Here is a 27,849-nt window from a genome sequence, read left to right on the forward strand (position 1 = left end):
TTGGATACTATATTAACAGACCAATCCCTTTACAAATTTACATTCCAGGTCTCCTGGTGAGCATGCTACACATAAGTGTAGTAGCTAAAAAAAAGTTTGAAATTCAGAGTTAGAGAACTGGCAGCTACGTTGTTGCAGTGAATATGGCAAGGAAGTGTTGGGAATTTCCTTTTTTTAAGAAGAAAACACTAACCATGTACAGTCTTTTTCCTGTGTATCTTCTGTGTTTTTGAAATATTGTATATTGACACAGTTTGCCTCTCTGCCCATTCCCACCAGGTATCCACAGCTTCTGTTAGGTACCCCTGCCATTATCCTCCCAGAATCCCCAGCACTGATGTAGCCCAGCTATAGTTCATAGTGTTATTGATGGCTCTGTAGTGTAATGGTCATCATTGATTTATCATTTTTCAATAATTCTTACACATAGTTTTTATAGTTTAATGTTTTTGAAATTTGATTAGTTTTTTAAAAATATATGTTTTTATTGATTTTAGAGAAAGAGGAAGGGAAAGGGAGAGAGAGATAGAAACATTGTTGAGAGAGAAACATCGATTGGCTGCCTCCTGCACAACCCCTGCTCTGGGGATGGAGCCCGAAACCCGGGCAAGTGCTTTGACTGGGAATCAGACTGGTGAACTCTGGGTGCATGGGTCAACACTCAACCACTGGGCTACACCAGTCAGGCTGAAATTTGGTTAGTTTTTGATAGATTAGTTGAGTTATGGTAGTGCTGTTCTCTGGAATAATACAAAAAAGTTAAATTTTCCATTTTATGTGGCTCACTTGAAGTATGAAATGCTAATCTATACTAATTAATGGGTAATATGCTAATTAGACCGCGTCAACCGGACATCTTCTGGACGTCCGACTTCCTTCCGGACAATTAGCGGGCGACCAGTCTGGCAGGGGGCAGTTAGGGGGTGACAGGGCCAGCAGGCGGGTAGTTTGTGGGGGGACCAGGCCAGCAGGGGGGCAGTTAGGTGGGGACCAGGCCAGCAGGGGACCAGTTAGGGGACGATCAGGCCGGCAAGCTGAGACAGTTAGGGGTGATCAGGCAGGCAAGCAGTTAGGAACCAGAGGTTCCCAGATTGCGAGAGGGATGTCCTGGATTGGAGAGGGTGTAGGCTGGGCTGAGGGACACGCCCCCCCCCCCCCCCCCGTGCACAAATTTCATGCACCAGGCCTCTAGTCTATATAATAAAAGCCTAAGCGACCAAAACAACTGGTTGCTATGATGGGTACTGACCACCAGAGGGCAGATGCTCAACACAAGAGCTGCCCCCTGGTGCTCAGTGCGCTCCCATGGGGAGCGCTGTTCAGCCTGAAGCCAGGCTCACGGCTGGTGAGTGAGCTGAGCGGATAGGAGCAGCAAGCGGGCGGGCGGTAAGGAGCAAGCATCCCCTGAGGGGTCCTGGACTGTGAGAGGGCACAGGCCGGGCTGAGGGATGCACCCCCCCCCCCCAGTGCACGAATTTCATGCACCGGGCCTCAAGTATGTTTTATATTGAAACAAATTGCAAAACTCATGTGTGATAAAATTTAACACCTATTAGTTTCTTAATTTTTCACATTGGTGAGTGGAGTACATTCTAACTCAAGGTGTGTTTTGCTATGTTTAGCAATCTATTAGATGGAACTTTTCTTTTTTGGTAAATATTCTGTGTTCATTTTTATTTGTATTGGTTTTGTTGTCCTGTGACTGATTTTATATCAGGCATTAGTGTCAGTCTCATTCTATAGAAAGAACATTACTTACTTAATTTCATGGTAGTGTTTATTTGGAGTATTTTTTATGTAAGCTTTAAAAGATAGTAAAGTATATTAAATTTTAATTGCATTAGTTTTGTTAAATGCATTTTGTAAGAATACATTTTAAAGATAGTTTTACCTTTTGGCATAGGAAGACTTGAAAGTGCAGAGGATGTAACCTCTGGTATGTGGTTCATATAATCAGTACATGATACCAGCACCATTTCCTAGCTAATAAATATGAGAGAGTATTGAATGTAAAGTCAGTCATTGTCTTTCTAAATATGAATTTGAACATTCAAAGCTCAGTGAGTTTAGCTGATGAAATTTTAAGAAAGCAGTCCCACTAAGTTGGAATAAATAAGCACAAAGGTTACTTGGAGAAGCTCTAAGCTAGCTTTAAAAAATGGTGCCTTTTCTCGTGGGTGTAACGGTTTCTTAAAGAGGCACTTGTGCATAGATGGTGCATGCAGTATCATAGATGTGGGTGAGTGGGGTCTCCTTCCTCAGGGATCCAAATCCTTTGTGTAGTCTTCTTCATGGAACGGAGTAGAGCATGGACTTCTCATTTGTAATCGGGGCTTTCAGAAAATTTGTAAGTGTAGTGGCAAGCATCTGAAACGCTTACTAATAGAATAATTAGTGGGTGAAAATTAGCTAGTAAGCTGTTTTGATTTTTATTTTGAAATACTAATTGGCTATTTAGCCGTATGTGTTAACAAAAATGCTTTGAATGTATAGTTTTCAGTCAGACTATTATGAACAGTATATTTTTTTGTTACTACCCTTTGAATTTAGGGTTCCAAAGATATTTTCACTTCACATCCCTCCCTCCAGATAGCAATTATTAACTATGGTAGTTAAACTGATGGTAAGAAAAACTACATTGTACTGTTTATTAATATTTGTAGATAGAAACTAAAAGATCTCATCATTTCTTTACTTGAGCTAATTTTTACATAAACTATTTGATTCCAGTCTAAAGTTGTCCATATTTTCCAAATGTCAGAGAGATTATATGAATTGACCAAATTCACAGAGCTGAAATGTCACTCATTGTCTAGTTTTTTTGGTTCTTAAGTTCAGGATTCTTTTCATACTCGAGTTGTCTTTTACTAAAGGTGAAGTAGTATCATAAAAATGAATTTTGCTGTATGTGATTAATATGCTTATTTTCTTTTCTAACTTTACAGTTATTCGACAAAGAAGAGAAGCAGATGCTGCACTGTTTTCAGAACTCCACCGAAAACTTCATTCACAGGTATTCACAAATATTCTGAAAGCCATTCCAGTAATGGTGAGGCTGTGAGAGTGATCTGCAAACATCTGAACATTTTTCTGTGATATCATTAAACTTTTCTGTATTGAGTGATGGCTTTTAATTGTGGATGGAGTTTGCTTTTTAAAAGATTTTTAATGTTAGAAGTAAGTTTTAGCTGGATTTAGTGATACATTGCTTATAGAGATGAAAAAAAGCTACATTGGGAAAGTAATCAGACTTACATACACAATAAGTATGTTTTACAGAAACCTTAAATCTGTTACTGGGAGGAAGCACATTGGTATAGCAGCAAAAGCTTATCTTGTTGATAAACTTCATTGTTTATCAGATCATAATTTGTACTGGTACAGTGAATAATTTAAAAATTGATTTTGAATATTTTGTGATTGGATGTTGATACTTGCACACAGTGGTTTTTCTAACCTGCTATTTTTATAAAAGACTGCCAGCCTATACACCAATAAATTAATTGAATAATAGGGTGAGATTTTTGTGATCCTAGTTCATCTAGCTGTCTCTACTCTTTTTTTTTTAAAAAAAATATATTTTATTGATTTTTCACAGAGAGGAAGGGAGAAGGATAGAGAGCTAGAAACATCGATGAGAGAGAGACATCGACCAGCTGCCTCCTGCACACCCCCCACCGGGGATGTGCCCGCAACCAATGTACATGCCCTTGACCGGAATCAAACCTGGGACCCTCCAGTCCACAGACCAACGCTCTATCCACTGAGCCAAACCGGTTTCGGCTGTCTCTACTCTTTATGGAGAAGAAAGTTAAATCCAGAGAAGTTTAATACTTTGCTTAACAAATATTACAGCAGTAAAAATCACTGAATTGCACCTAAGGCTGCTTGTAATTAACTCATTATTTTTCAGATCTTTTTGTTTATTTGTAAAAATAAGTTTAATTTTTTTTTGCTGACCACTTTGATTCTTTAATTCAACTTGATTTACCTAGATTCACTGTTTTAATTATGCTTTTTCATCTTTGATAATATTTACTTTGCTGGTAGTAGTTCTTACTTCCTTCACCACCTCTTGTTTCCCTGTCCCTGTGCAGTTGCATCTCAGTGTGCAGTCCTCCTATCAAACGCTCTTCAGCAGACTGATCCTGACTGTTGAATTACCTATTATTCTATGTTAAAAAAAAGTTGACACCACCTTTAAATATGTTGCTTACTAATTTTTATGTGCACAGTTTTGGGTTGTTTTTTTTTGGTACTTTCTCCACTCTCCACCCCGTATACATCTTTGTTTTTCTGAAACAGCTGAGGATCTAACACAGGTAGAATGTCTGCCGTGTTCTTGATGCCTACTGGGCATTTTTATGTAGGCACTCCTTAGGAAACACTCACAGGGGTTTGCAACGGCATCCTGGGAACTGGAAGGATCATACTTTAAAGACTTCATACCTCTAGGAGTCCATGCACATCCACCCACATCAAACCTGCTTCTCTTTCCATGTTCTCCCTGTTGATGAATGATAACACCATTCATCGATTGCCGAAGACTAGAAATCTGGATGTTATTTTGACTCTACCGCTCTCTTCAAATTTGATCTGTTCCCAAGTTTTATTGATTGTTTCTCTTAGTATGCCTCTTATCTGTTCCTATGGAGTCAGGCAGACCTGGGTTTGAATCCTGACCTAAAGCTTTGTGGTTAAGTTATTTAACTTACACCTCCGCTTCATTTATTTATGGAATGAAGAGAATAAAGCTGTGTCTCAGTGTGGTTGTAATGATTATGGGATATGATGTCTGTAAGGACTTGTCCCAGCAGGCCTCCTTTAAATGACAGCTGCTGATGACTAACTGCCTTCTAACTCTTAAAGGAAACGGGATTGGTAGAGAGCAGCTCTTTGGAGATAAACAGACAAGGTTTGGCCCCTTGGTCCTGTGCCCCAAAGGAGTCATTTAAGCCCCAGAGGCTCAGCTTATAGGGTTTGTCACAGTTACCTTAGCAGATAGTCAGAGAATCCCAGCTCATCCTCTGGTCATTTCCCCTCCAGATAACTGCCATTTACTAAGGAGGGCCTCTTTGTCTTGGCTTTATCTCCCCTGTAGTCCATTCTCCGTGGGATTGTCAGTAAGTGGATCCATTCCCCTTCATGGAATCCTTCAAAGGCTGCCTATTGTCTTCACCTTAAAAATCCAAATTTCTTGTTACAGCATACAAGGCACCCTTTGATCTGATCCTTCATTAATTTTCAGTTTCTATTCTCATGTCTGGCTTCAGCGAAATTTCTTTCTTTCAGTTCCTTGAAGAAGCCATGCCTATCCCCCTTTTATGCCTTTGCATCACCCATTTTTCTTTCTTTTTTTATTAAATATATTTTTGTTGATTTCAGAGAGGAAGGGAGAGGGAGAGAGAGAGAGAAACATCAATGATGAGAGAGAATCATTGATTGGCTCCCTTCTGCATGCCCCCTACTACTTGGATCAAGCCCGCAAACCGGGCATGTGCCCTTGACCAGAATTGAACCTGGGACTCTTCAGTCCGCAGGCCAATTTGCTCTATCCACTGAGCCATTTTGGCTAGGGCTGCATCACCCATCTTTCTAAGAGACTCACGTTTCCTCTGGGACTCCTTTCCTGAGCCTGGAGCACTTGAATGATCCTCCTATGTCTGAAATTAAATTTATCATACTGAAATAATTTGCCCATTTGTCTGCTTACCACTGGACTGAGGACTCTGTCAGAACTGAGCCTCTTTCTTCCTGTGCTGTCCCAGCTGGATACTTTGTTGTTTCTGCAAAGTTCTGTGTAAACCAATTTTTAAAATTAGGGAATAATTTAAATACCCAGGATGAGCTTATTCTTTAGAGTAACTTTCAAAGAACATTTTATATAATGAAGAACTTGTATAATGTAAGTAACCATCCCATAATTTGTTTTGTAAATAAATATATTGATATATTCTAGCCTGTGCATACAAAAGGTAAGGCTATATGAATAAAGTAGAATGCTCTAGAAATTTGGATGAAACGTATTGAGGGTGGGCTGCTGTTAATGGTTGTGAATCAGGGCAGAGGGATAGGTAATGGAAAATTAATGAAATCTGTTGAATAACCTTACATAGAAACCTAGGAGTTAGTTATCCTGACAACTAAGATCTTGAGTTTGGTTATGTGTGATGCCGAGACTTATATCTTGCACTTTTGAATTCTTTAAAAGAATTTTTTTCAACTTACTATTTTTTTAATCCTCGCCTGAGGATATGTTTATTGATTTTAGAGCGGAAGGGGGAGAGAGAGAAAAAATTGATGTGAGAGAGAAACATCCATCGGTTGCCTCCCATATGCATCCCAAATGGGGATTGGATCTGCAATCTAGGAATATGCCCTGACTGGGAATCGAGCCTGCATCTTTTCCATGTACAGGATGACACTTCAACCAACTGAGCCACACCAGCCAGGGCTAAAATAATTTTTTCTAATACTCTATTTTGTGGCCTAAATGGGACATTGGTAGGGGTAGGAGCAGCACGAATTTTATGATGGCATTTTTCTTATAATCACTATATTTGGAAAGTTGGTTATTATAAGAATTATTTCAAAGAGAAAATATTGTTATTTAGGAATAGGGTAATTTAAAAAACATGTTCTTATTAGGGACTTTGGTTTTCACGGGATTAAAGGTTCCAAAGATACTACCTCTTGAGAACATTATCTCTAGCCTTCTGATGGATAGTGCTATTTGCAGTACTTGGAAAATAAACATTTAGATTTGATGTTACTATGTGAATTTTAATATGTAATTCTATTTTGGAAATAAGGATAATTTAGAAGAGATGAGGGTAAAACTGGGCGTAGTACAACATTGTCCTTTTAATGTTTTCTTTCTAAACAGGGAGTTTTGAAAAATAAATGGTCAATTCTCTACCTCTTGCTAAGCCTTAGTGAAGATCCACGCAAGCAGCCAAACAAGGTGAGAAGCTATATTTTACCAGCTCAATACCTTTATAAAGGACACTTTCCATTTTTTGTTGGGACAGTTATGCCAAATTTTTATAGAAATTGGGCTGTTATACTTAAGAAAATAGTATGAGTAAAACAAGCCGGTCTTGTTTTTTGGGCAGTCATGGAAGGCTAAGATATTCTCACCCCCCCTTTTTTTTAAAGGATAATTTTAATCATTGTTCTGTGTTTTCTTAAGATGTTTTTCAAGATTGTTATTCAAATATAACAATGTTCAATTAAATAGAGCATAAACTAGCAGTTTTCAAATTTTTTACTGTGTGAAGTTATTAATATTAGCATAGCTGCGTAATTTTTTGAGTTAGGTGTCCTTTTATAATTTTTTTGTGTTTTTAGATATCACTATGAACGTTAATTAGTTATTCCAGTGAAAACTTTGTTGTCATACACGTTCAATTTTTGACCTGTGCAGTGTTTGAAAAAGCAATTTGGCTGCTCCATGTGCCAGTATGTTTTTATAATAAAATGCTCTACTACAGAAATTGGAGTGCTTAAAAGTTGAAGAGTGTGGGTAAAAGAGTCATATTTATATCTAAAGTCTTATTCTGAGTAATGTGCATTCTTTCATTATATAAGATTGCCAAACTTAAAAAATTTTAGTAATTAGAGTTTTAGTTTGCATGGATTCTGAATAAAGTGTTTAGTTCTCACATCACATGGGAGTTTTATTGTTCAGAAAACTTCTAAAACTGTATCACTTCTGGCATATTTCAAACGTATAACAACTAATTTATTGTCTGATAAGTGCAAAATTCAGTTACAGAATAGATCTAAAATCTAAACACACATTATCTTTGTTCAATTGGGAAAAGTGTTCTGTAATTTTATATCTCCATATACTTAATACATTTTAATTTATTTTCAGGTTTCTAGCTATGCCACGTTATTTGCCCAAGCATTACCAAGAGATGCTCACTCAACTCCCTACTACTATGCCCGGCCTCAGACTCTCCCATTGAACTACCAGGATCGTAGCACCCAGTCAGCACAGAGCTCTGGCAGTATGGGAAGCAGCGGCATCAGCAGTATAAGCATGTATGCCCTAAATGGCCCGACCCCTACACCACAATCTGTTCCAGGGTAAATCAATTCTACATGATTGATTCCTGAAATAGTAGAAATAGGAAAGTCCTCAGGCTTTTAATCAGGCATTTTGTGGTCACTGAAACTACCTTTAGAAGCTTGTACTAGTATGTGTCAGGAATGTTGTAGGTACTGTGTCTGGTCTGTTTGGTCTTTGGATTTCACTCTCCCTAAATACTCAGTTTCAGATGGGAATTCTTTCCATTTCTAATCTTAGTTGACTACAGATTTTTGGCTAACTCAAGCTATTAATGCAAATGCATATTAGTAAAGGACCTAGTTCACAAGCATGATGTGCAGAGCCTTCCACTTTGAGGTAACTGATTGACATTTCTCTTGCTACGTTCTCATATTTATCTCTCAGTGAATGTTGTCCCCTTAATTGATGTATGCGATTCTCTTCATTGAATTATTTTGAATAAATGTAAATTAAAATAAAGCTGTCTCCTCACATGCGAGATCTTCAAACTAAGAATTATGGCATCTTAAAGTACAAGTGAATTAAGATGAGAAACTATGGAACACACAATACTTTGCAGCTTAACCTGCTGTCACATCTAATTACATTTTGCAGAAATATAGAATTTATGGTTGAGAATACAGCAGATACCAGTGCATTAATGGACTTAGAACTTTGGTTGTTTATTTTTACATACATATTTCAATGCACGGTTCATTCCTGAAAATCATATTAAAGTAGACTATTATAAAATCTCAGAAGAATAGTGACCAAGGATTCACCATCAAATGATGTTTTCCACATGAGCATAATATAATTATAAATTATTGTTGACTTAATAAAATTATGTTCAAGTTATTAGAAAATAGAATGTACCATACAGATGGATTATAAATGGAGTCTAGAGTTCTAGAAAGACAGCATTATACATTCTATAAGTTTAATCTCAAACTTTTATTCTGACTAAAGGAGTAGACACTTTCTCATTTTCACCTTAAAATTTGAAATAATTATTGTCATGATATGAAAAACGACTTTGTAGAGAACTTTGAACTGAAGTGGTTTTTTAGAATTTTTCTCTTAAATTTAGAACTGTATTCAAAGACATAGTTTTGGTAGTTATTTTCCCCATTGAAAATAGAAAAATGTAAGAGCTGTTTCTGGTTTTTGCTTTCCTCTCTTACTTCATCAGTGGATTATAGATGGACCCACCAGTATTTTACCAGTAATTAAATCAGAGCTCTGCTACTTGGAAGAAGCAGTGGCATTGTTGAAATTTTTGTTTTTGCATTTTTACTCTCAGGAAGTGATAAATTTGTTACAGTTTTCAAAACATATGTCATTGGAAATCAGCTGTCATATTCTTAGATCTTCAAAGAGCATCTTTGACATAGTCTCTCAATTATTAAAAGTTAAGTTTTAGACCTTGGATGTGCTTTTTCCTTAGATTTTGTTTGTACATTTAAAAAATTAATTATAAATTAGGTTTTTCTTTTCCTATCGAGCACCATGAAGGCTGGGAGACAAGTGAGGTCAGGGAAGTGAGACATAGTATAGGTTTTTTCACTCCTGTGCTCAATAAATGTTGAGTGAATGAAATGGTGTTAATATTGAAGTTAAGCCCAGCCGGTGTGGCTCAGTAGTTGAACATCGACCTATGAACCAGGAGGTCATGGTTCGATTCCTGGTCAGGGCACATCCCAGGTTGCAGGCTGGGTCTCCAGTGTGGGGTGTGCAGGAGGTAGCCGATAAATGATTCTCTCATCATTGATGTTTCTATCTCTCTCCCTCTTGTTTCCTCTCTGAAATCAATAAAAGTATATTTAAAAAAAATATTGAAGTTAACATTAGTAATGCATTTCAAAGTGGTTTTAGATGAGTAGTGTATGTTGTATGTTTGTAAAGAAAAGTCAAATAGATTTTGTTTTTTATGGTGGGAAATATGTGTGGAGGTGGCAGTAAGAGCTTGGAGACTTTGGACTGATCATTGTTGTTATATTTGGATATGGTTAAGTCATTCACCTGTCTCAGATTTATAAGATTATATAATTCACTGTAGTTATATAAGAACAATTTTTGAAAGTGTTTTTGTGTCTTCATTGACTAGCCTGGTATTTGAAGATATAAAATGCTTTTTTCTTTTTTTAGACAGTCTCATCAAGCTCCAGGAGTAGGAGACTGTTTTCGACAGCAGTTGGGGTCGCGCCTAGCATGGGCTTTAACTGGAAACCAGCCTTCTTTACAAACCACTACCTCAAAAGGTATACCCAACACTGTTTCTCGCAATGTGACAAGGCCAAGGAGAGATTGGGATGCAGGTGGTGAGTAAGGATATATTTTATGGAGCTTTTTTTTTTTAACATTTAGAATTTATGCTTTACTTGTTTTAAAATACTGATCATAACTTTTGAGTGGTTTTTTGTTCTCATGATGAAATTCAGAATCATAAATATTGTCTGTGATGCCTTGGGAAGTTTGGGTTTGTCACCCCATGTTACCCTACTTGTATTCACCTGCGCCATCCACTTTTTGGTCATTGTCTTAGTGTTTTTTCTCCATCTGGACCTCTCTTCCCTTTCTTGTCACAGTCCCCTTCTCTTTTTATTCTGATTTTCTTCCTGAGAAAGTGTATCCAGGCTGGATTAGGCCCCCTAGTAAAAGTGACCATCTTCCAACACAAGTCCAGATTCCATGAAGGAGGGGCATTTCTGTCTTGTTCACTGTGCAAGTAACTAGCATAGTGCCTAGAATGTTGAAAAACTAGTTGAAGATTTATTTGGTGAGTTAATTGAATGCCTCATTGATTTTTAAAGTTCTGTTAGATTCCAAAGAAAGTTTGAATTTCTTACATGAGAACACTACAAATAGCGATATTTGGAACATTATTATCCTAAAAAATAGAAGAATGGGTTTTATTGTTGGTTCATAATCTACTGATTTTGAAATTCCTCTAGCTATTTTCTGTCCTTGTGTAGGATGGGAGCTGTGCCTTTTAGACTTGTGAGGACATTCATACACAGCTGAGCCTGTCCCCATGTGGCTGCACTTACCAGCCTCTAGCTGTTCTGTGACATGTGACAGGTGTGTGCTCTTGGGTACAGAAGCTAGTGCCTAGATGGAGTCAGAGTGCCCTTCTCTGCTTCTTTCTTTTTGTTTGCTATGACTCCTGATCCCTAACCAGTGTCTTCAAATCTGTGTTCTATACAAAGCTAAGAGATGAAAGGACTTAAAAATGTACTTGATTAATCCAAAAGAGCAGGAGAAGTACAAAGGAAGAAAACAGTGGGATAAATAAAAAACATACCTGAATTAAGGTACATTTAAATGCAAGCATATTGGTGGCAAGCATACATTAAATTCATGGGGATAGATACTTTGTTCAAAATATTTAAAGAAAAAAGACATTTTAAATATAGGGACACAAATAGGTTAAAAGTAAAGGGATGAAAAGAATACCTCTTATAAACACTAACCATGAGAAAGATGGGTGGCTATACTAGTATTATTAAAGTCGATAGTGGCAGGAGTGTTAGAAAGGACAGAAGGACATTTCATAACAACAAAAGAATCAGTTGTTTGGGAAGAAATAATGCTCCTAAATATATATATTCACCTACTGACAGAGCTTCAGATGCACAAAGAACAATGGAAAGAACTGCAAGGAAAACAGACAAATCCATAATTACAGTTGGAAAATTCAACTTCTCTCTCGTAATTGATGGAAAAAGTAGATAAATATGGTCAGTAATGATTGGTAAGGGTTGAGCAATAATACTAGCAAATTGATGCAATTGATGTTTATAGAATATTTTCCCCACGACTGAAATACAAACTTGTTCTGACTGTGCTCTCTGGGTTCTGAGAGTGCTGATCTCTGTCTACTCTGATTAAGTTTCTCCTGTCACTGATATAGTAGATATGAGGGCATTACTTTTGAGTAACACCTAAATTCTGACTTAGCTTTTGTTCCAAGGTTTCTGGAAATTATAAATAACTTTTCTGATGTATTGGGAATGTACACTTGCTGTATAGTAAGCCAGTTTTTCCAAACACCATCTATGAAATAATTATTCATCCCTTTGTGATTGATTTGTGCTGCTCTTTGATTATATATTAAGTTTCCACATATTGCATTGTCCTTTTAAAAGACTTCTGTATGAGGACTTCTGTGATCTCCATATTTTTTTCAGAAAATTCCTGTTTCTAATAACTTCATGCTCTCTTTTCCATTTTAAGCTTGTTTACTTAGTTTTAAATTTTTGTCCTGAATGCAAATATATAATCTGGAACTAATTGTGTCATAAAATTAATTTCATCTTAAAAATGTGTTCTTCAGTAAATGTGTTCTTATAAAAACCATTTTACAGGTACTTCGGAAGTTACTGAGTCAGCCCTTGTCAGAGACATTTTGTACGTATTCCAGGGCATAGATGGCAAAATCATCAAGATGAACAATACTGAGAATTGTTACAAAGCAGAGGGAAAGGTACAGTAACTAAAACCCGTTCTAAAATATTGAACAAAAAAAAGATAAATGTTATTAAGACCAGATAGGAACTATTAATTTATGAGGTGTTATTGGGGTAATGGCTGGACTTACAGAATTGTGTGTACCGCCCTAGCCGGTTTGGATCAGTGGATAGAGCATCGGCCCCTAGACCAAAGGTTCCTGGGTTTGATTCCGGTCAAGGGCACATACCTTGGTTGCAGGTTCCTCCCCCGCCAGGTCCTTGTTGGGGCACGTGCAGGAGGCAACCAATTGATATGTTTCTCTCACATTGATCTTTCTCTCTGTCTTTCCCACTCTCTTCCATTCTCCCTAAAAATCAAAGGAAAAATATCCTTGGGTCAGAATTAACAACAAAACAAACAAACAAACAAACAACAACAACAACAACAACAAAACCAAAATTGTATGTACCAATCAAGTTGCACTATTAAATTCTTATTTATATTTCCCTGTGCAGTTTGTGACTTGTGTAGTCTTACAAGGCCCTTTGTCAGTCTTTCCTATCCTTTTGCATCCTTTCCCTTGAATTTCTTCCTTTCCTTGTTTTCACTGATGCAGTCCCCCAACTTAGCTGATTTCTGTATCCCGTGATGGTGATGTCAGAGGTACCTGAGGGACAGGATATGGCTTGGCATCTTTGCTGCTGGATATTGGCTTCCAGATAAGGTGCCTTGGCTTGCTTTTCCTTTCACATTCTAGAATCTGTCTTTTCCACAGCCCCTTCTTGTTGATGGTGTGTTCTTGATTCTCAGCTATTTCACAAGGTGACTGACATCACAGACTATCCCTGCCATGCTAGGGGACCCTGACCAGTCACTCCTTGGGGTGATGCTACTCGAGCTTAACATTTACTCAGAGGTGTTTTACTTCTCTGCCTGTTACTTGATGCTTTTGTTTTTCAGAATCTCATTGTTTTTACTTTAATGATGGTATATTAGTTATTTTTAAATTAAATATGTCAAAGCCCAAGAATTTTATTAAAAGTACAAATGGTTGAGAAAAATAAATAAAATTTTATTGTTAATTTTTAACTCTTGATATTTACTTTTTAGGCAAACCTGAATAAATCTTTGAGGGATACGACAGCCAGACTTGCTGAGCTGGGATGGTTACACAATAAAATCAGAAAGTACACGGACCAGAGGAGTCTAGACCGTTCATTTGGACTTGTAGGTCAGGTATGTTCATTATTACTAGAACATTTGGGATGCCATTCACTTTGGGAAATGCTTAATCCACTTAAAATCTTATGAAAATAACTGGAGGCCTGGTGCACGAAATTCATGCATGGGGGTGTGTATCCCTCAGCCCAGCCTGCACCATCTCCAATCTGGGACCCCTCGAGGGATGTCCAACTGCCCGTTTAGGTCTGATCCTACCAGACTGCTGGCTCCCAACTGCTAGCCGGCCTGCCTTCCTGATTGCCCCTAACCACTTCTGCCTGCCAGCCTGATCACCCCTAACCACTCCCCTGACAGCCTGATTGATGCCTAACTGCTCCCCTGCCAGCCTGATTGCCCCTAACTGCCCTCCCCTGCAGGCCTGGTCACCCCCAACTGCCCTCCCCTGCTGGCCTGATCCCCCCCAACTGCCCTCCTCTGCTGGCCTGGTCACCCCCAACTTTCCTCCTCTGCTGGCCATCTTGTGTCCACATGGGGCAGCCATCTTTGACCACATGGGGGTGGCCATCTTGTGTGTTGGAGTGATGGTCAATTTGCATATTACTCTTTTATTAGAAAGGATTCTTAAGAGGGTTCTTTTTAACTAAAGAAGCTTTGGTAATGTCTACTGTATCAGTCATGATCCATTCAAGAAAATAGAAACCACAGCAGGTATTGACAAAGATAATCAAATATAGCACATTGCTTACATAGCTATTGGAGGACTATAAAAGCAAAAGAATGTAAACACTAGTTAAAACAGAGGTAAAATGGGAGCAGAGAGAAGGTGTTAGGGTTATCAGAATACAGCAGGTCGGAAGAGGGGCTCCCAGCGGACACAGCCCTCCGAAGAGGGCCCTGCTGGGACACAGGCCTGTGAACTGAGACACTCCCAGCTGCTGTGTGTGCCCCAGGCAGCACAGTGAGACTGGATTTGGGAATGCTCCAGAAGCTAGAGGCGGAAACCAGCTGCTGCTGCTGACCTGAGTGGTCACAGCTGGGGCAGTGTCTAACTGGTCCTCTGCATCCTGACAGGAGGCAGCCAACTCCTTTAATGGTTAAGCAGTAATTATTTCTAATGAAGTCTTCAAAAAATTACTGAGGGAGAGAGAAAGCTGAAGTAAACTGCAATACAGCACAGCACAACACAGCAATGTGGCTGGTGATTAGGAGTGTGGCTTTGAAGTGAGACTGCCCAGGGGTCACAGTGGATTCACCTTTTAATAGTTATGTCATTTGGCACAGGTTACCTCCTCTTGGCCTTAATTTTTGTGTATGTAGAAGGGAGGTGATGATAATATGTAAAATGATGATAATCTCCAAGGTGGTTAGCATTAGGAGACAGTGCCTAGAAAGCTGTTTTCCCGAGCCTAGCACTGCTGTTAATACCATTCACCAGTGTAGAGAATTGGCTAGATGGTCAGGGACCCTTCCCTCTCATTGTAACGCAGATAGGAAGTAGCAAGGCCTTCAGGACTCCACATGAAGGTTTTAATGATAAATGGAATTTGCAAGCCAGTTGAGCTCATTGGCCATCCCTCCCAGCTGCATGCTTTGATTTCTGTGAGTTGTTGCACCCTTTTCAAAAGGGACCATTTTATCATGTCTTTGTATCATTCTCTCATGAATGCCCTAATAAATTTTACTTCATATCTAATAAATTGACTGATATATCCTAGTCAATTTATTAGATATGAAGTAAAACAAACCCAGAATAAATACAGGAAAGTTAAATAAACGATTACATAGGTGTTCTATTAAGTAAATTGCTAATCACTAAAATATAGTATTTTATATTGCTGGATTTAAAAGCTTTTTCTCTCATATTTACTTCTAATAACAGCCCTCTAAAATTAGCAGGGCAAATGTAATTGTTCCCATTTTGCAGATATAAAAGTTGAATTTCAGAAAGTTTAATTGATTTGTCCATGTTGTCTTGACTAGTAGAGGCAGATATGGGATCAGAATATGACATGTAATTTCTACTCTGTAGTTCTTTGCATTCCACTCTCATTTTTTGCTTTTTAAAATCATTGCTCTGTACTATCTAGGTACTGAAGAAGTAATGGTTTAGCTTACTAGAAGAATCATTGAGTACTCTTGTTGGAGTGGTCATTTGTTGCAGTTAGCATGGGTAGTACTAATTTGTGCCTGTTGATCCAGAGTAATTATTATTAGTCTCCTTTTACTCTCAGAAGTGTCCTGGCTCTAGACATACTAAATAGAACAAGTTTTATTTTTAAAGGAAGATATTGCTTCCTAAGTATAAATCTTATATTTGCTCTATAATAAACCAAGATGAGAACAACTTAAGTTAAATAAAAACCTTTCATGTTGAATACACAGGGTTCTGAAATACTCAGGTTGTAATTCTGTTATTTTGGTGGAAGAGTACTTATAGGCTGACTTGTATACTCCTCTGTATATTTATCTTCTACATGGTGTATTATGATTTATTTCTACTGATCAGCAGTTTGGTTTTTTACTTATATGTGTTTGTGCACATGTCTTTCTGTCTTAGACACTGGGATGGGGTTTTTGGAGAAAGTGAGGTTATGCCTAAAAAGATGCCATGTTGTTTTATCTGTGAATATTACTTAGCTTACTATTGAAGTATTCCTTTGAGTCTGCAAAATTTGTATATAAAATTTTGTAAAATTTTTATAGTTTATAAGGAAGGAAATGTTTATATTAGATAAAAATCCACAAAAAATACGGTAAAAATAAACTTAATAGATGACTGATTATGTATTGCCTTAAAATAAGCAGAAAAGTATAGAGAGTGATACTTAGAGAAAACAGGTTTTATCCTTTGCAAGTTCTGTTCTAGGCTGTCTCGGAAACCAAAGCTTCCCATTGAGTATCCCTGGGTTTACATCCCAGAATTCATTCCAGAAAGTTCTTGTCATAGGGCTATGTGAAGGTCCTCCTTACAGCTTCTGATTTGAAACCTTTTTAGCATTTAAGATTGGAGAGATACAAAACCATTTTTAATAATATGGATGAGAAAAATGAGCAGTGTAAATAAAAAAACACTGGCTTTGAAGTGAGACTGGCATAAAGTTGAGAATTGGCATAAAGTTGGCAATTAAAAATTTTTCCAATTAAGAGCATTAAAAAAATTACATTTTAATGCTATAAATTTAGAAGGGGCATAATTTAAAAATAAAGAAACATTGTCTAAAGTGAATATTCTTTTAGCTTTATGAAAAACATACTTTGTTTTTTTTCATTTGTTCATTTCTGTTCTGAGAAGTTCATGGTAAGGGACAACACTTCCTTACCATTATTAAATATTTAAGTACACTATATATTGTGGTGGTTAAACCTTCCAGAAGACCTTTGGTAGAATGAGAATATAAGGCACGCAGAACACCTGAACTTTGTCTTAAAGCATTGTGCTTGTGCAGTTCAAATGAGTTGATGTATAATGACTGTGTTGTGTGTAAAGACTGTGTCGTGCTTTAATTATACTTACCCCTTTCTACACAGAGCTTTTGTGCTGCCTTGCACCAAGAACTCAAAGAATACTACCGATTACTCTCAGTTTTACACTCCCAGGTAAATACCTTATTTTTACTTGAATTTCTTCATGATTTGAAGTGTTACAAAATGGCAGCTACATAGAACTTTAAAGTTTTTTCACATATTTTATGAGATAAAAATCTGTTTGTTAATACTGTTTGTAAGGTGTGGATATCTATAAAGTTTCACTGTTTCCTAGAGGCAGTTAATTGCTAATTTTAGGGTCCTGTCTACCATTTAAACAAATCACTTGTAGTTTGAAGGAACAATTTTTCTTTCAGAGGGAAACTTTTGCTTAATTTTTATGAGAATAATCCTCTCTCCATATTTACTTTACCTGGATTAAGAAAAGGTTGACATATTTAGTGACCTATACTTACACATTATATCTTTATTGTTTTTTAGCTACAGTTAGAGGATGATCAGGGTGTCAATTTGGGCCTTGAAAGTAGCTTGACACTCCGTCGCCTCCTGGTTTGGACATATGATCCCAAGATAAGACTGAAGACTCTTGCGGCCCTGGTGGACCATTGCCAAGGTTGTTTTGCATCTGATCAACCTGCTTCATTTCAAAGCAGGATTTAGGGAATGTCATCTGGGTTTATTTTTGTGCCTGTTCTTTTGTATCCATATTTTAGCTGTTTATCTATATTCCTCTTTTACTTGACTCTTAACCAGAAGGCTTTTCTAGAGTTTCATTCCTCCTCAGATTATGGTCCATGTTTAGCTATATGTTACAAGTTCCCATGTTTGCATGTCTGGCTTAGTTCTCTGCTGGACTCTCGGTCTGTATTTCTAGTTGCCTTCTGAACCTTTTTTCTTATTGTTTGTACTGCCTTCTGAGCCTTTTTTCTTATTGTTTGTACTACCATGGCCAAAAATCTTTCTTTTTTTTTTTTCTCACCTGTAACATTGGGGCACTAATACCTCTCAAGATTGTTACGACTATGAGATGTGAGATGCCAGTCATCTGCTCATAGTTCATGGCTCAGTGTTCAATGCTGTTCTCCTATTGGATGATTCATAAAGACCATAACTTCAGCATGTCTAAATCCAAGTTCATCATACCATCTGTGCCCTGCCTCCTCCATCTTTATATTCCTCCCAGGCCCCTCATCCCCCATCTGTTTCAATATCCAGTTTAGCCACTATAATTCTGATACCTCTAACTCCTTCATAGGTCTCAAATCACTGCCTCTCCCAAATCAGTGTCCTCAGACAGGATTCTGTTTGAATCCTGCTCTCTATCCTCTCTCTGAGCTATTGTAATAACCTGCTCACTGACTCTGTCTCACCCACCTCCATGTTTGTGCATGCATGAAGAATCTATTAAAATCAGATCACCTTAGTCCTTCTCTTAAAATCTTTTAGCAGTCTAATAAATTCCTGAATTCTTAACCTAAGTTCTTCATGTGCTTATATTTTTGGACTTGATTTTTGCCACTCTCAATTCATTATACCATTATGCCCCCAGGATATAGGAGACTGTAATCTCATTGTAGTGTAGTGTTTTTAGGAAGTTGAGATTAGCATATTATATCACAAGAGAAAAGGAAGAAAATAGAAAATATTAAAGTGTAAGTACTGTTTTGTAAACATACATATATATGTGTGTATATATATGTGTGTGTGTGTGTGTGTGTGTGTGTATATGTGTGTGTGTATATATATATATCATGTGTATACTGGATTGCAGCATAAAGTGTGAATCTTAATGTGTTTCTCAGTCAAAAAAGTTGAAAAATCATGTTCTGAATCATATAACAAGTCAAGTTTTTACTACTAAAAAAACTCTGTAGGGATCATGGAGAGGTGAGTATTCACTCTGACCCATGTAAAGCCAGGGGGAGACTCTTGCTCTCTTGGCTCCTGATTCATGACATGTTTATTGCTGCTTCTATGTCCAAAGTGGTATCAAGAAAACAAACATACTTTATCTTCATTACTTGACCATTTTGGTTAGTGTTAAGTTACTGGTTTCTACTGTGAGTCTAAATTTGGGTGTTTTTCCTGTGTTCCCTCTCAGGAAGGAAAGGTGGTGAGCTGGCCTCAGCTGTCCATGCTTACACGAAAACGGGAGATCCGTACATGAGGTCCCTGGTGCAGCACATTCTCAGCTTAGTGTCTCATCCTGTCCTGAGCTTCCTTTACCGTTGGATATACGACGGGGAGCTCGAGGACACCTACCATGAAGTAAGGAATGCTACTCCATTGTCACACTTGGATTTACGAAGCATGAGCACCCGATTACTGTTTTTCCCCTTGTGGTTACTGTTTTCCCTTAACAGTAATGCTACCACGCTTTATTTGAATGCTGTGCATATTTTGTACAGTGCTTTGAAAGCCAGTTATCTCATTTTTTGGCAGAATTGTATTTGGTTAATGGAAAATTGTTATCCCATTTTTAATAGTGGGAAACTCAGCAAGGTCAAATCACTTAGCCAAACTTACTAGCAATATCAAGTTTACGGCAAAGTTGGGACTAGGTCTCCTAAGTCTTAGTCCAGTTTTCCTTGCAAAACAGTATTATATGTTCTGTTGCTTTGCATGATTACGTGAAACTAAACTATGATGCTAACAATTTTAATGAAATAAGTTACTTGTATATGCACCCATGGTACAGTTAGTTCTGCTATAATGCAATGTGTGTTCCTAAAACAATCACCATGCTAAAATCACAGAGTAAAAAACCATAGAACTTTTGACAAAAGATAGAATGAAGGGGGCGTCACCCTAAAAAATCTTATCAGTGATGTTAAATAAAAAAGTGTGTAAGAACTTCATTGAAGTTGTAGCACAGTTTTAAACACATATTAAATTGTTAAATAATATGTAAATTCTAGAATAAATGTGGCATTTATCTTGAAAAAGCCCTAATGTTGACTTGTGGACATGGGCCAAAGGAGGCTTGTCTGAAGTGGAACAGAAAGTTGTGGTTGCTGACACGCATGATGATGGATTAGGGTAGCTGGTGGTATGAGATGTGTCTCTTTGTGCAATTTGTGGATTCCTGTGTGGCTGGGTTACTATTTTCACCTAGTTTCTCATGGATGAAATTGCACTTAAAGCAATCATGAGTCACTCAAAGTTTCCTAATTATCAATTATGCCGTAATAAGTTTTAAAAACACGCACAATAGCAGAACCAACCGTATGTGGTATTGTTTTGTGGGTGCTTTTGGAACACATAAAGGGTGTTCTCTATGTGCATATGTATTGTGTAAGTCACTCAGTATGTCTTGTGGCTCCTTCCATGGCAGTATTATAGTTGTACTTCATTACTGCATGATATTTCACTGTATGGACTTATATTTTATTTAGCAGCTCTCCTTTTGATGGAGATCGTGTTCTTTGTAGTTTTAAACCTTATGAATATTATTAAAATCAACCTCCTTACATGTGCCTCTCTGTGCATATTTGTGAGTTTCTCTAAGGTAAGTATTAGGAGGTGGGATTGCTGGGTGTGGGGAATGCATACTTTAAATTTTGATTCTGCCATTTGAGCTCTGGAGTGGCTCTACCAATTTTCCCAACAGACATCAGTTTTCTGTTATGGTTCTTGTTCCTCCATCCTCATCAGCATTTTGTATTACCTAACTTTAATGAAAGTGTTTTTAACCTAAAGTATGAGATGTGGCATCTCCAATGGTATTTATTTGCATTTTACTGATTATTAGTGAGATTGACCAGCTTATCATGTTTATTCATTATTTTTATTTCCTCTACTAATGGTTATTTATATTCTTGCCCAGTTTTCCTGTGAATTTGTCTGTCTTTTTAGAGTTGAGTCATGGGATAATTCTATACGTTTGGATAACTTGTATCGTAGTGGTACTTTTTTCCTTTAATTTTTTTTCTTTTAACTTTATTTTCACATTATTCAGACTGAGAGAAGAGTTGTCAGATAGTACAAAGAATCATAGTCTTGATCAAAACTCCCTGAATGTTAGTTTTGCCACATTTTATCAAATAGTAAATTCCCATATACACCTGAATCGGCTTCTGGACTGTTTTTATATTGTTGGCTATTTGTCAGTATTATTTAAATAACTATAGTTTTATGGTTTTATATCTGATAGGAACAGTTTGTTCTTTTTATAGTTTTCCTGGCTGTTTTTGCACATTTCTACTTAGATATGAAATTAGAATAAGCTTATCAATTCTGCCAAATTAAAAAATATATTTATAGGGATTACACATTGATTTATAAATTAATAAGAAATATTTTCATGCTTTCTGTGTTCTATTTGTTAAATGAGCTATATTTTTAAACTATGAATTGAAAGCTTTGAAAGGTCTGATATATGTTTTCATTTGACTAATGGTTACCTTTCAGTTTTTCAGAACTTTCTTTAACCTATATTTTTCTAAATGCTAACATCAAGAATAAAAATCTGTTCCTACTTTTAAGATAGGGAATTTTGTGCTGCCTTAGATTATTTTCTGCCATGCAATTAATCTCTATAGCTTTTGCTGTGTTATTGTATTATTTTCAAAATTTTTATATTCAATTTGTAAAAATTTCCTGCTCTTTTAAAGATTTAGTTTATTTTACTTTGTCTTTAGATTTGTATCACTTATTTAAACTTAAATGTTTTATGTTTAACTGGTATTATTCCTTACCATTAAGCTCAATTAGAATTTCTGTTATTGAGATCTACATACAGAGGAGTACACAAATCATAAGAGTAAAGCTTGGTATCTTACTACAAAATGAGCTACCATCCAGATCAGGATAGCATCTTATCAGCACCCTCATTGTATGTCTCCCCTTCCCACCACCACCCACTCACTGCCCCCTTCCTTATTCCTAAAGGTAAACACTTTCCTCACTTCTAATAGCATAGTTTTGTCTTATGTTAAATTTTACATAAGTGGAGTAAGATTTTGTATATGCTAAAATACATTTTACATGCCATCTGTAGGAAAGCATCCTTGGTATTCATCATAGTTAAGTATGAATCTTGAAGTTTAAATTTCTGGAAAGTGCTATATAGTTGTTTATTTAATTAGAACTTTAAATCAGACTTAAATATTCAAGATTAAATGGAGACTTTAATTCTTGTGCAGTTCAGTTTTTATCACTTTTGTGATAAGGAAACTTTTAGGTAATTCTTTCACTTTGATAAGAGTGAAACATCATTTTTTATTAATTTGAGGTCTGTTATTCTGTAATTACAGGATGAGGTGAATTTTGGAAACTGTTTTTACAATGCATATTAAATCTCCTGACCATTATCACAATAAGTAAATTGATCTAAGTTTTAGGAATTTGTCATTTATGAACTTAAGAGAATCTAAGTGATGTTATGGTTAAGAAAATGAAAAAAATAAATATCCTTTTTATATTATAACTAGAGGCCCGGTGCACGAAATTCGTGCAGGGGGGGGGGGCAGCGGGGAGTGTGTCCCTCAGCCTGGCCTGCACCCTCTCCAATCTGGGACCCCTCATGGGATAACCAGCAGTTGGACATCCCTCTCACAATTCAGAACTGCTGGCTCCTAACCGCTCACCTGCCTGCCTGATTGCCCCTAACTGCTTCTGCCTACCAGCCTGATTGTCCCTAACTGCTCCCCTGCTGGCTTGATTGCCCCTAACTACCTCTGCCTCGGCCCACACCTGGTACCCAGGATTCCCTCCTCCAGCTGACCACAGGCACCCAGGATCCGGGCTTCCCTCCCTCTGGTCAGCCATAGGCGCCCAGGCTGGCTGCAGCCTCAGGGGATGGTGGACAGGGGGCTTTGCCTGTGCTGCAGCTGCAAGTGCTGGCGCCCAGGACTGCAGGGTGGGCGGCTTCTTTGTCTCCCAGGCCACAGCCAGCCACAGGTGCTGGTGCCCAGGACTGCAGGGTGGGCGGCCTTCTCCATCTCCCGGGCTGCAGCCAGCCTCAGGTACTGGTGCCCAGGACCGCAGGGTGGGCGGCTTCTCCATCTCCCGGGCTGTAGCCAGCCTCAGGTACTGGTGCCCAGGACCGCAGGGTGGGCGGCTTCTCCATCTCCCGGGCTGTAGCCAGCCTCAGGTACTGGTGCCCAGGACCGCAGGGTGGGCGGCTTCTCCATCTCCCGGGCTGTAGCCAGCCTCAGGTACTGGTGCCCAGGACCGCAGGGTGGGCGGCTTCTCCATCTCCCGGGCTGCAGCCAGCCACAGGTACTGGTGCCCAGGACCGCAGGGTGGGCGGCTTCTCCATCTCCCGGGCTGCAGCCAGCCTCAGGTACTGGTGCCCGGTTTCTCCATCTCTCCCAGGACGTGGGGCGGGTGGACATGGGGTGGGCAGCTTCTCCAGCTGGCTGTAGCCTGGGATCATAGGGCAAGTGGCTTCTTCATCTCCCAGATCGCATCCACCCTCAGGTACTGGCACCCGGTTTCTTGTCTCCCCCAGGACGTGGGGAGGGTGGCTTCTCCAGCTGGCTGTGGCTTGGGATCACGGGGCAGGCGGCTTCTTCATCTCCCAGGTCGCAGCCAGCCTCAGGCGCTGAGGCCGGGTTACTCAGTCTCCCCCAGGAGGTGGGGCAGGCGGACCTGAGGTTTCTGCTGCTGGCTGCAGCCTGGGATCACAGGGCAGGCAGCTTCTTCATCTCCCGTGCTGCAGCCAGGCTCAGGCACTGGCACCTGGTTTCTTGTCTCCCCCAGGACGTGGGGTGAACCGCTTCTCCAGCTGGCTGAGGCCTGAGATCACGGGGCAGGCAGCTTCTTGGTCTCCGTGGCTGCAGCCAGCCTCAGGTGCTGGGGCCCGGTTTCTCCGTCTCCCCAGGACATGGGGCGGGCGGACCTGAGGCTTCTGAGGCTGGCTGCAGCCTGGGATCATGGGACGGGCAGCTTCTTAGTCTCCCGGCCGCACCCAGCCTCAGGCGCAGGGCCCGGTTTCTCCGTCTTCCCAGGACGTGGGGCAGGTGGATGTGAGGCAGGCGTACCTAAGGTTTCTGAGGCTGGCTGAGGCCTGGGATCATGGGGCAGGTGGCTTCTTGGTCTCCGTGGCTGCAGCCAGCCTCAGGCGCTGGGGCCCAGTTTCTCCGTCTCCCCAGGACGTTGGGCAGGCGGACCTGAGGCTTCTGAGGCTGGCTGCAGCCTGGGATCATGGGGCAGGCGGCTTCTTGGTCTCTGTGGCTGCAGCCAGCCTCAGGCGCTGGCGCCTGACTTCTCCAACTCCCAGAGACCTGGAGAGGCTGGGGGGCGGGGCTGCGGCCATGTTTTCAGTTTAATTGCATACTCACTCAGATTGAATGGTGGGCGTGGCTGGGGCGTGGCTGGTGGGCGTGGCTTGTGAGTGTAGCGGAGTGATGATTTGCATATTACTCTATTATTAGATTATTAGATAGACTAGAAGCCTGGTATGCGAAATTCGTGCATGGGTAGGGTCCCTAGGCCTGGCCGGCAATCAGGGACGATCGGGGCCTTCTGGCTGCCGGCTGGGGCCTCCCTTCCCCAGCTGCTGACCACCGGCTGGGGCCTTCCTTCGTTCCTCGCTGCCCCCCTGGTGGTGAGCACACGTCATAGCGAGCGATCGAACTCCCAGTCTCCTGGTGGAACTCTTGAGGGGACACTTTGTATATTAGCCGTTTATCTATATAGATTTGTATATGATGAGCTATGCTTACTATGTAAGTTTGTGAGAAATAACTTGACCAACTTAAAAACCATAAAGGAAATACTGTACATTACTAGTTTCAGTTGTGAGGCTTATCTGTTTATCACCCATTAAAATTATACCTATATAATTAAAATAAATAATCTTTTCAGTCAGCCTTCTAAAATTGTTAAAGGATGAAAAATTGTACCTTTTATTTAATAAAAAATATATTCTAATCCCTCCCTCATCCAATAATTAATATGTTACTTTATAATATGAATTTGGGGTGCTATGAACTTTTTAAATAGCTGCTGATCAGTTAACTTGATGAACCTGGTTTTCCTCAGAGGTTGGCTTGGGAATTGTCTGAGATATATAGTGCTACCAATTAAAACAAAAATTAAAGCCACAACTGGCTTATTATCTTTTTAAAGTTCAGTGCCTAATTTCTACTTTTGTCTTTCTTCTTGAGAATAATTTAATTTGTATTTTCTAGCAACCAGATTTTTAAAGTAGTCCTTAATTATATTACTAATTCATTAGAAACATCTGTGTTTTTAAAAGAGTTTTAAAAGTACCACCAGTTTTTTATTGATTATCTGCCTTGTGTGTTATTCAGCCTTATTTATTTATTTATTTTGTTGATAGTAATTATGGGACTCAAGTTGATGGAAAATGTAGAAAATTGGACACAAACTTCCAAAATTGATTTTCTTCTGGACTTTTTCTGTACTATTTCTGAACATTAGTTCACTGAGGTAAAACAGACTCTTTTTAAGACTAGTATAGCTTAAATTTGGTGTACTTTTTTTTTTTAAGAAGTCTTGTTTCATAGAACATGTATAAGGCAAAGTTTCAGGTTTTATTAAATATAAAATACAAAATAAGTATTTATGACTGTTGAATGCAATATTAGCATTAGTAGCTCAAATGATCATGTAACAAACTTATCTCAGAGCTTTCCTCATTGATAAAGTTATTTATTTTTAGATGTTTTTATTTATAGACTTCTGGAAATGTTGGAAGAATTATAAAAAACATTCCCAGGTACGCTTTCCTCAGATTACCTGAATGCTAATATTTTACTACAATAAATTTATCTTTTTTTAAAGATTCTATGTTTAGTGGTATTCATACTTGGGGTTTGAGTTTAAATGGGACTTTAGGAAATTAGAGATTTGTAAATTTTTATTTTTTAAAATATGTTTTTATTGATTTCAGGGGGAAGGGAGAGGGAGAGAGAGATAGAAGCATCAATGATGACAGAGAATAATTGATCAGCTGCTTCCTGCACACCCTCCACTGGGGCTCGAGCTCACAGCCTGGGCATTTGCCCTTGACTGGAATCGAACCTGGGACCCCTCAGTCCACAGGCTGATGCTCTATCCAATGAGCCAAACCTAAAAGCTAGGGCGAAAGATTTGTAAATTTTTAATTTGCTAGTGTTATACCTCAGATGTTACTGTTTACTAGTTTTGCTTGTAGGATTTTAAAAAATTCATTGTGATTGATAGAGCTAAAGTTAATCCTTCTTGACAATATATTTTATGTTCTTTGTGATGGGCTTGTATTGTTTAGTTCTGCTATGCCATTGGGCTTTACCACTTAACAGTGTCTTGTAACTCATCTGCTTTATTTCTGTGGGGTAGAGCTTAAGAGCTCAGGTTCTGGAATCATATGACTTGGGTTTGACTTTCACCTTTAGTTTCTAATGGCTCTGTATTCTGAATGAGTAATTTAGCTTCTCTTGGCTTTACCTTCTGCATTTTTCATATGTGCAGAATAGTAGTGCCTATTTCATGGGATTTTTGTGTGTGTGTGTATTCAGTCAGGCAAATAGTATTCATGCAATGTGTTATCTGCTCATAATATAAGAAAAACATTGCATATAATTTGAATATCCAGTGGCCCTAAGATGTCAGTGGCCTTTCTTTTATTTTCATTGTTCTCTGACTTGTGTGTTTTCTGTTGAACACTAAATTTATAAATATTCATTTAAGTCTCTTTAATTTATTTTGGGTTCTCTTTAATTTATTTTAAATCATATGTTTACCATAATAATTTGGTAGTTTAGACAATTGCATTCTGTGTTTGATCCTTATGTAATTAAAATTTGGGAATTATTTTTTCTTCAGTTTCTACATGGATTAACTTTTTCTTAATCTGCACAATGAGTATAACTTGGTTGTAAAATCAGTTTTCTTCAAGTATATGTATAGTTAACTCGAAAATGGTATACATGAGCTTTATAACCACCGATTTAATAGTAGTTTATTTAGTATTTGCATAAAAATTGCTCCTTTCTAGAACAAAGAAAACATAAAATATGAATAAGCAGATAGTAAAAAAGGAACCAAATAGAAATTTTAGAGTTGAAAAGTACAATAACTGAAATGAAAAAAATTGTTCATGGGGCTCAACAGCAGGATTCGTGGGATTCAAACAGAAAGAAGAAAATAAGCAATTTGAAAATAGATTAAGACTATCCAGTCTGTGGAACAGAAAAAAAGGGTGGGGAGATGAAAAGAGCCTATCAGAACTCCTGTGGTACTGAAATTTGATGAAAGACCTTAACCTGAACAAACTCAAAGTAGGATAAACTAAAAAAGATCCACAGTAAGACACCTTATAGGCAAACTAGAAAGACAAAAACAAAGAGAAAATCTTGAAAAACCTCAAGTGAGGAAAACTCATATAGAAATGATCCTCTATTATATTTAACAGCTGATTTCTCAAAGAATCCACAGAGGCTAGAAGGCAGTAGTATGATATATTCAAAATGCTGAGAGAAAAAGGCTGTTATTTAGGAATTTTGTAGTCTACAAAAACTGTCTTTCAAAATGGTAAAGGAGATATGAAGATATTTCCAGATAAATAAAACCTGAGAGAATTTCTAGAAATTAGCTCTCAAAAGTGACTAATGAAGAAATAGAAATTGTGAATAGATCTATATAACAAGTAAAGAGATTGAACCAATAATCTAAAAAAATTTTGCAATAAAGAAGAGCCCAGAATCAGATGGCTTCTCTAG

The 27,849-nt window shown here is 38.4% G+C and overlaps 1 protein-coding gene across 1 annotated transcript in view; it reads left to right on the forward strand.

Annotated features, from left to right (window-relative positions):
* Positions 1-27,849, forward strand: part of TUBGCP3 (tubulin gamma complex component 3) — a 94,900-nt gene that overhangs the window by 14,955 nt on the left and 52,096 nt on the right. The window contains exons 3-11 of the mRNA XM_079778615.1: positions 2,946-3,013; positions 6,887-6,964; positions 7,880-8,094; positions 10,205-10,377; positions 12,424-12,542; positions 13,619-13,744; positions 17,219-17,287; positions 17,657-17,789; positions 19,278-19,444. Of these exons, the coding sequence (XP_079634741.1) occupies positions 2,946-3,013; positions 6,887-6,964; positions 7,880-8,094; positions 10,205-10,377; positions 12,424-12,542; positions 13,619-13,744; positions 17,219-17,287; positions 17,657-17,789; positions 19,278-19,444 (1,148 nt within the window). The remainder of the gene's footprint in view (positions 1-2,945; positions 3,014-6,886; positions 6,965-7,879; positions 8,095-10,204; positions 10,378-12,423; positions 12,543-13,618; positions 13,745-17,218; positions 17,288-17,656; positions 17,790-19,277; positions 19,445-27,849) is intronic.

This window comes from Cnephaeus nilssonii (assembly GCF_951640355.1).
Source record: "Cnephaeus nilssonii genome assembly, chromosome: 8".
Lineage (NCBI taxonomy): Eukaryota > Metazoa > Chordata > Mammalia > Chiroptera > Vespertilionidae > Cnephaeus > Cnephaeus nilssonii.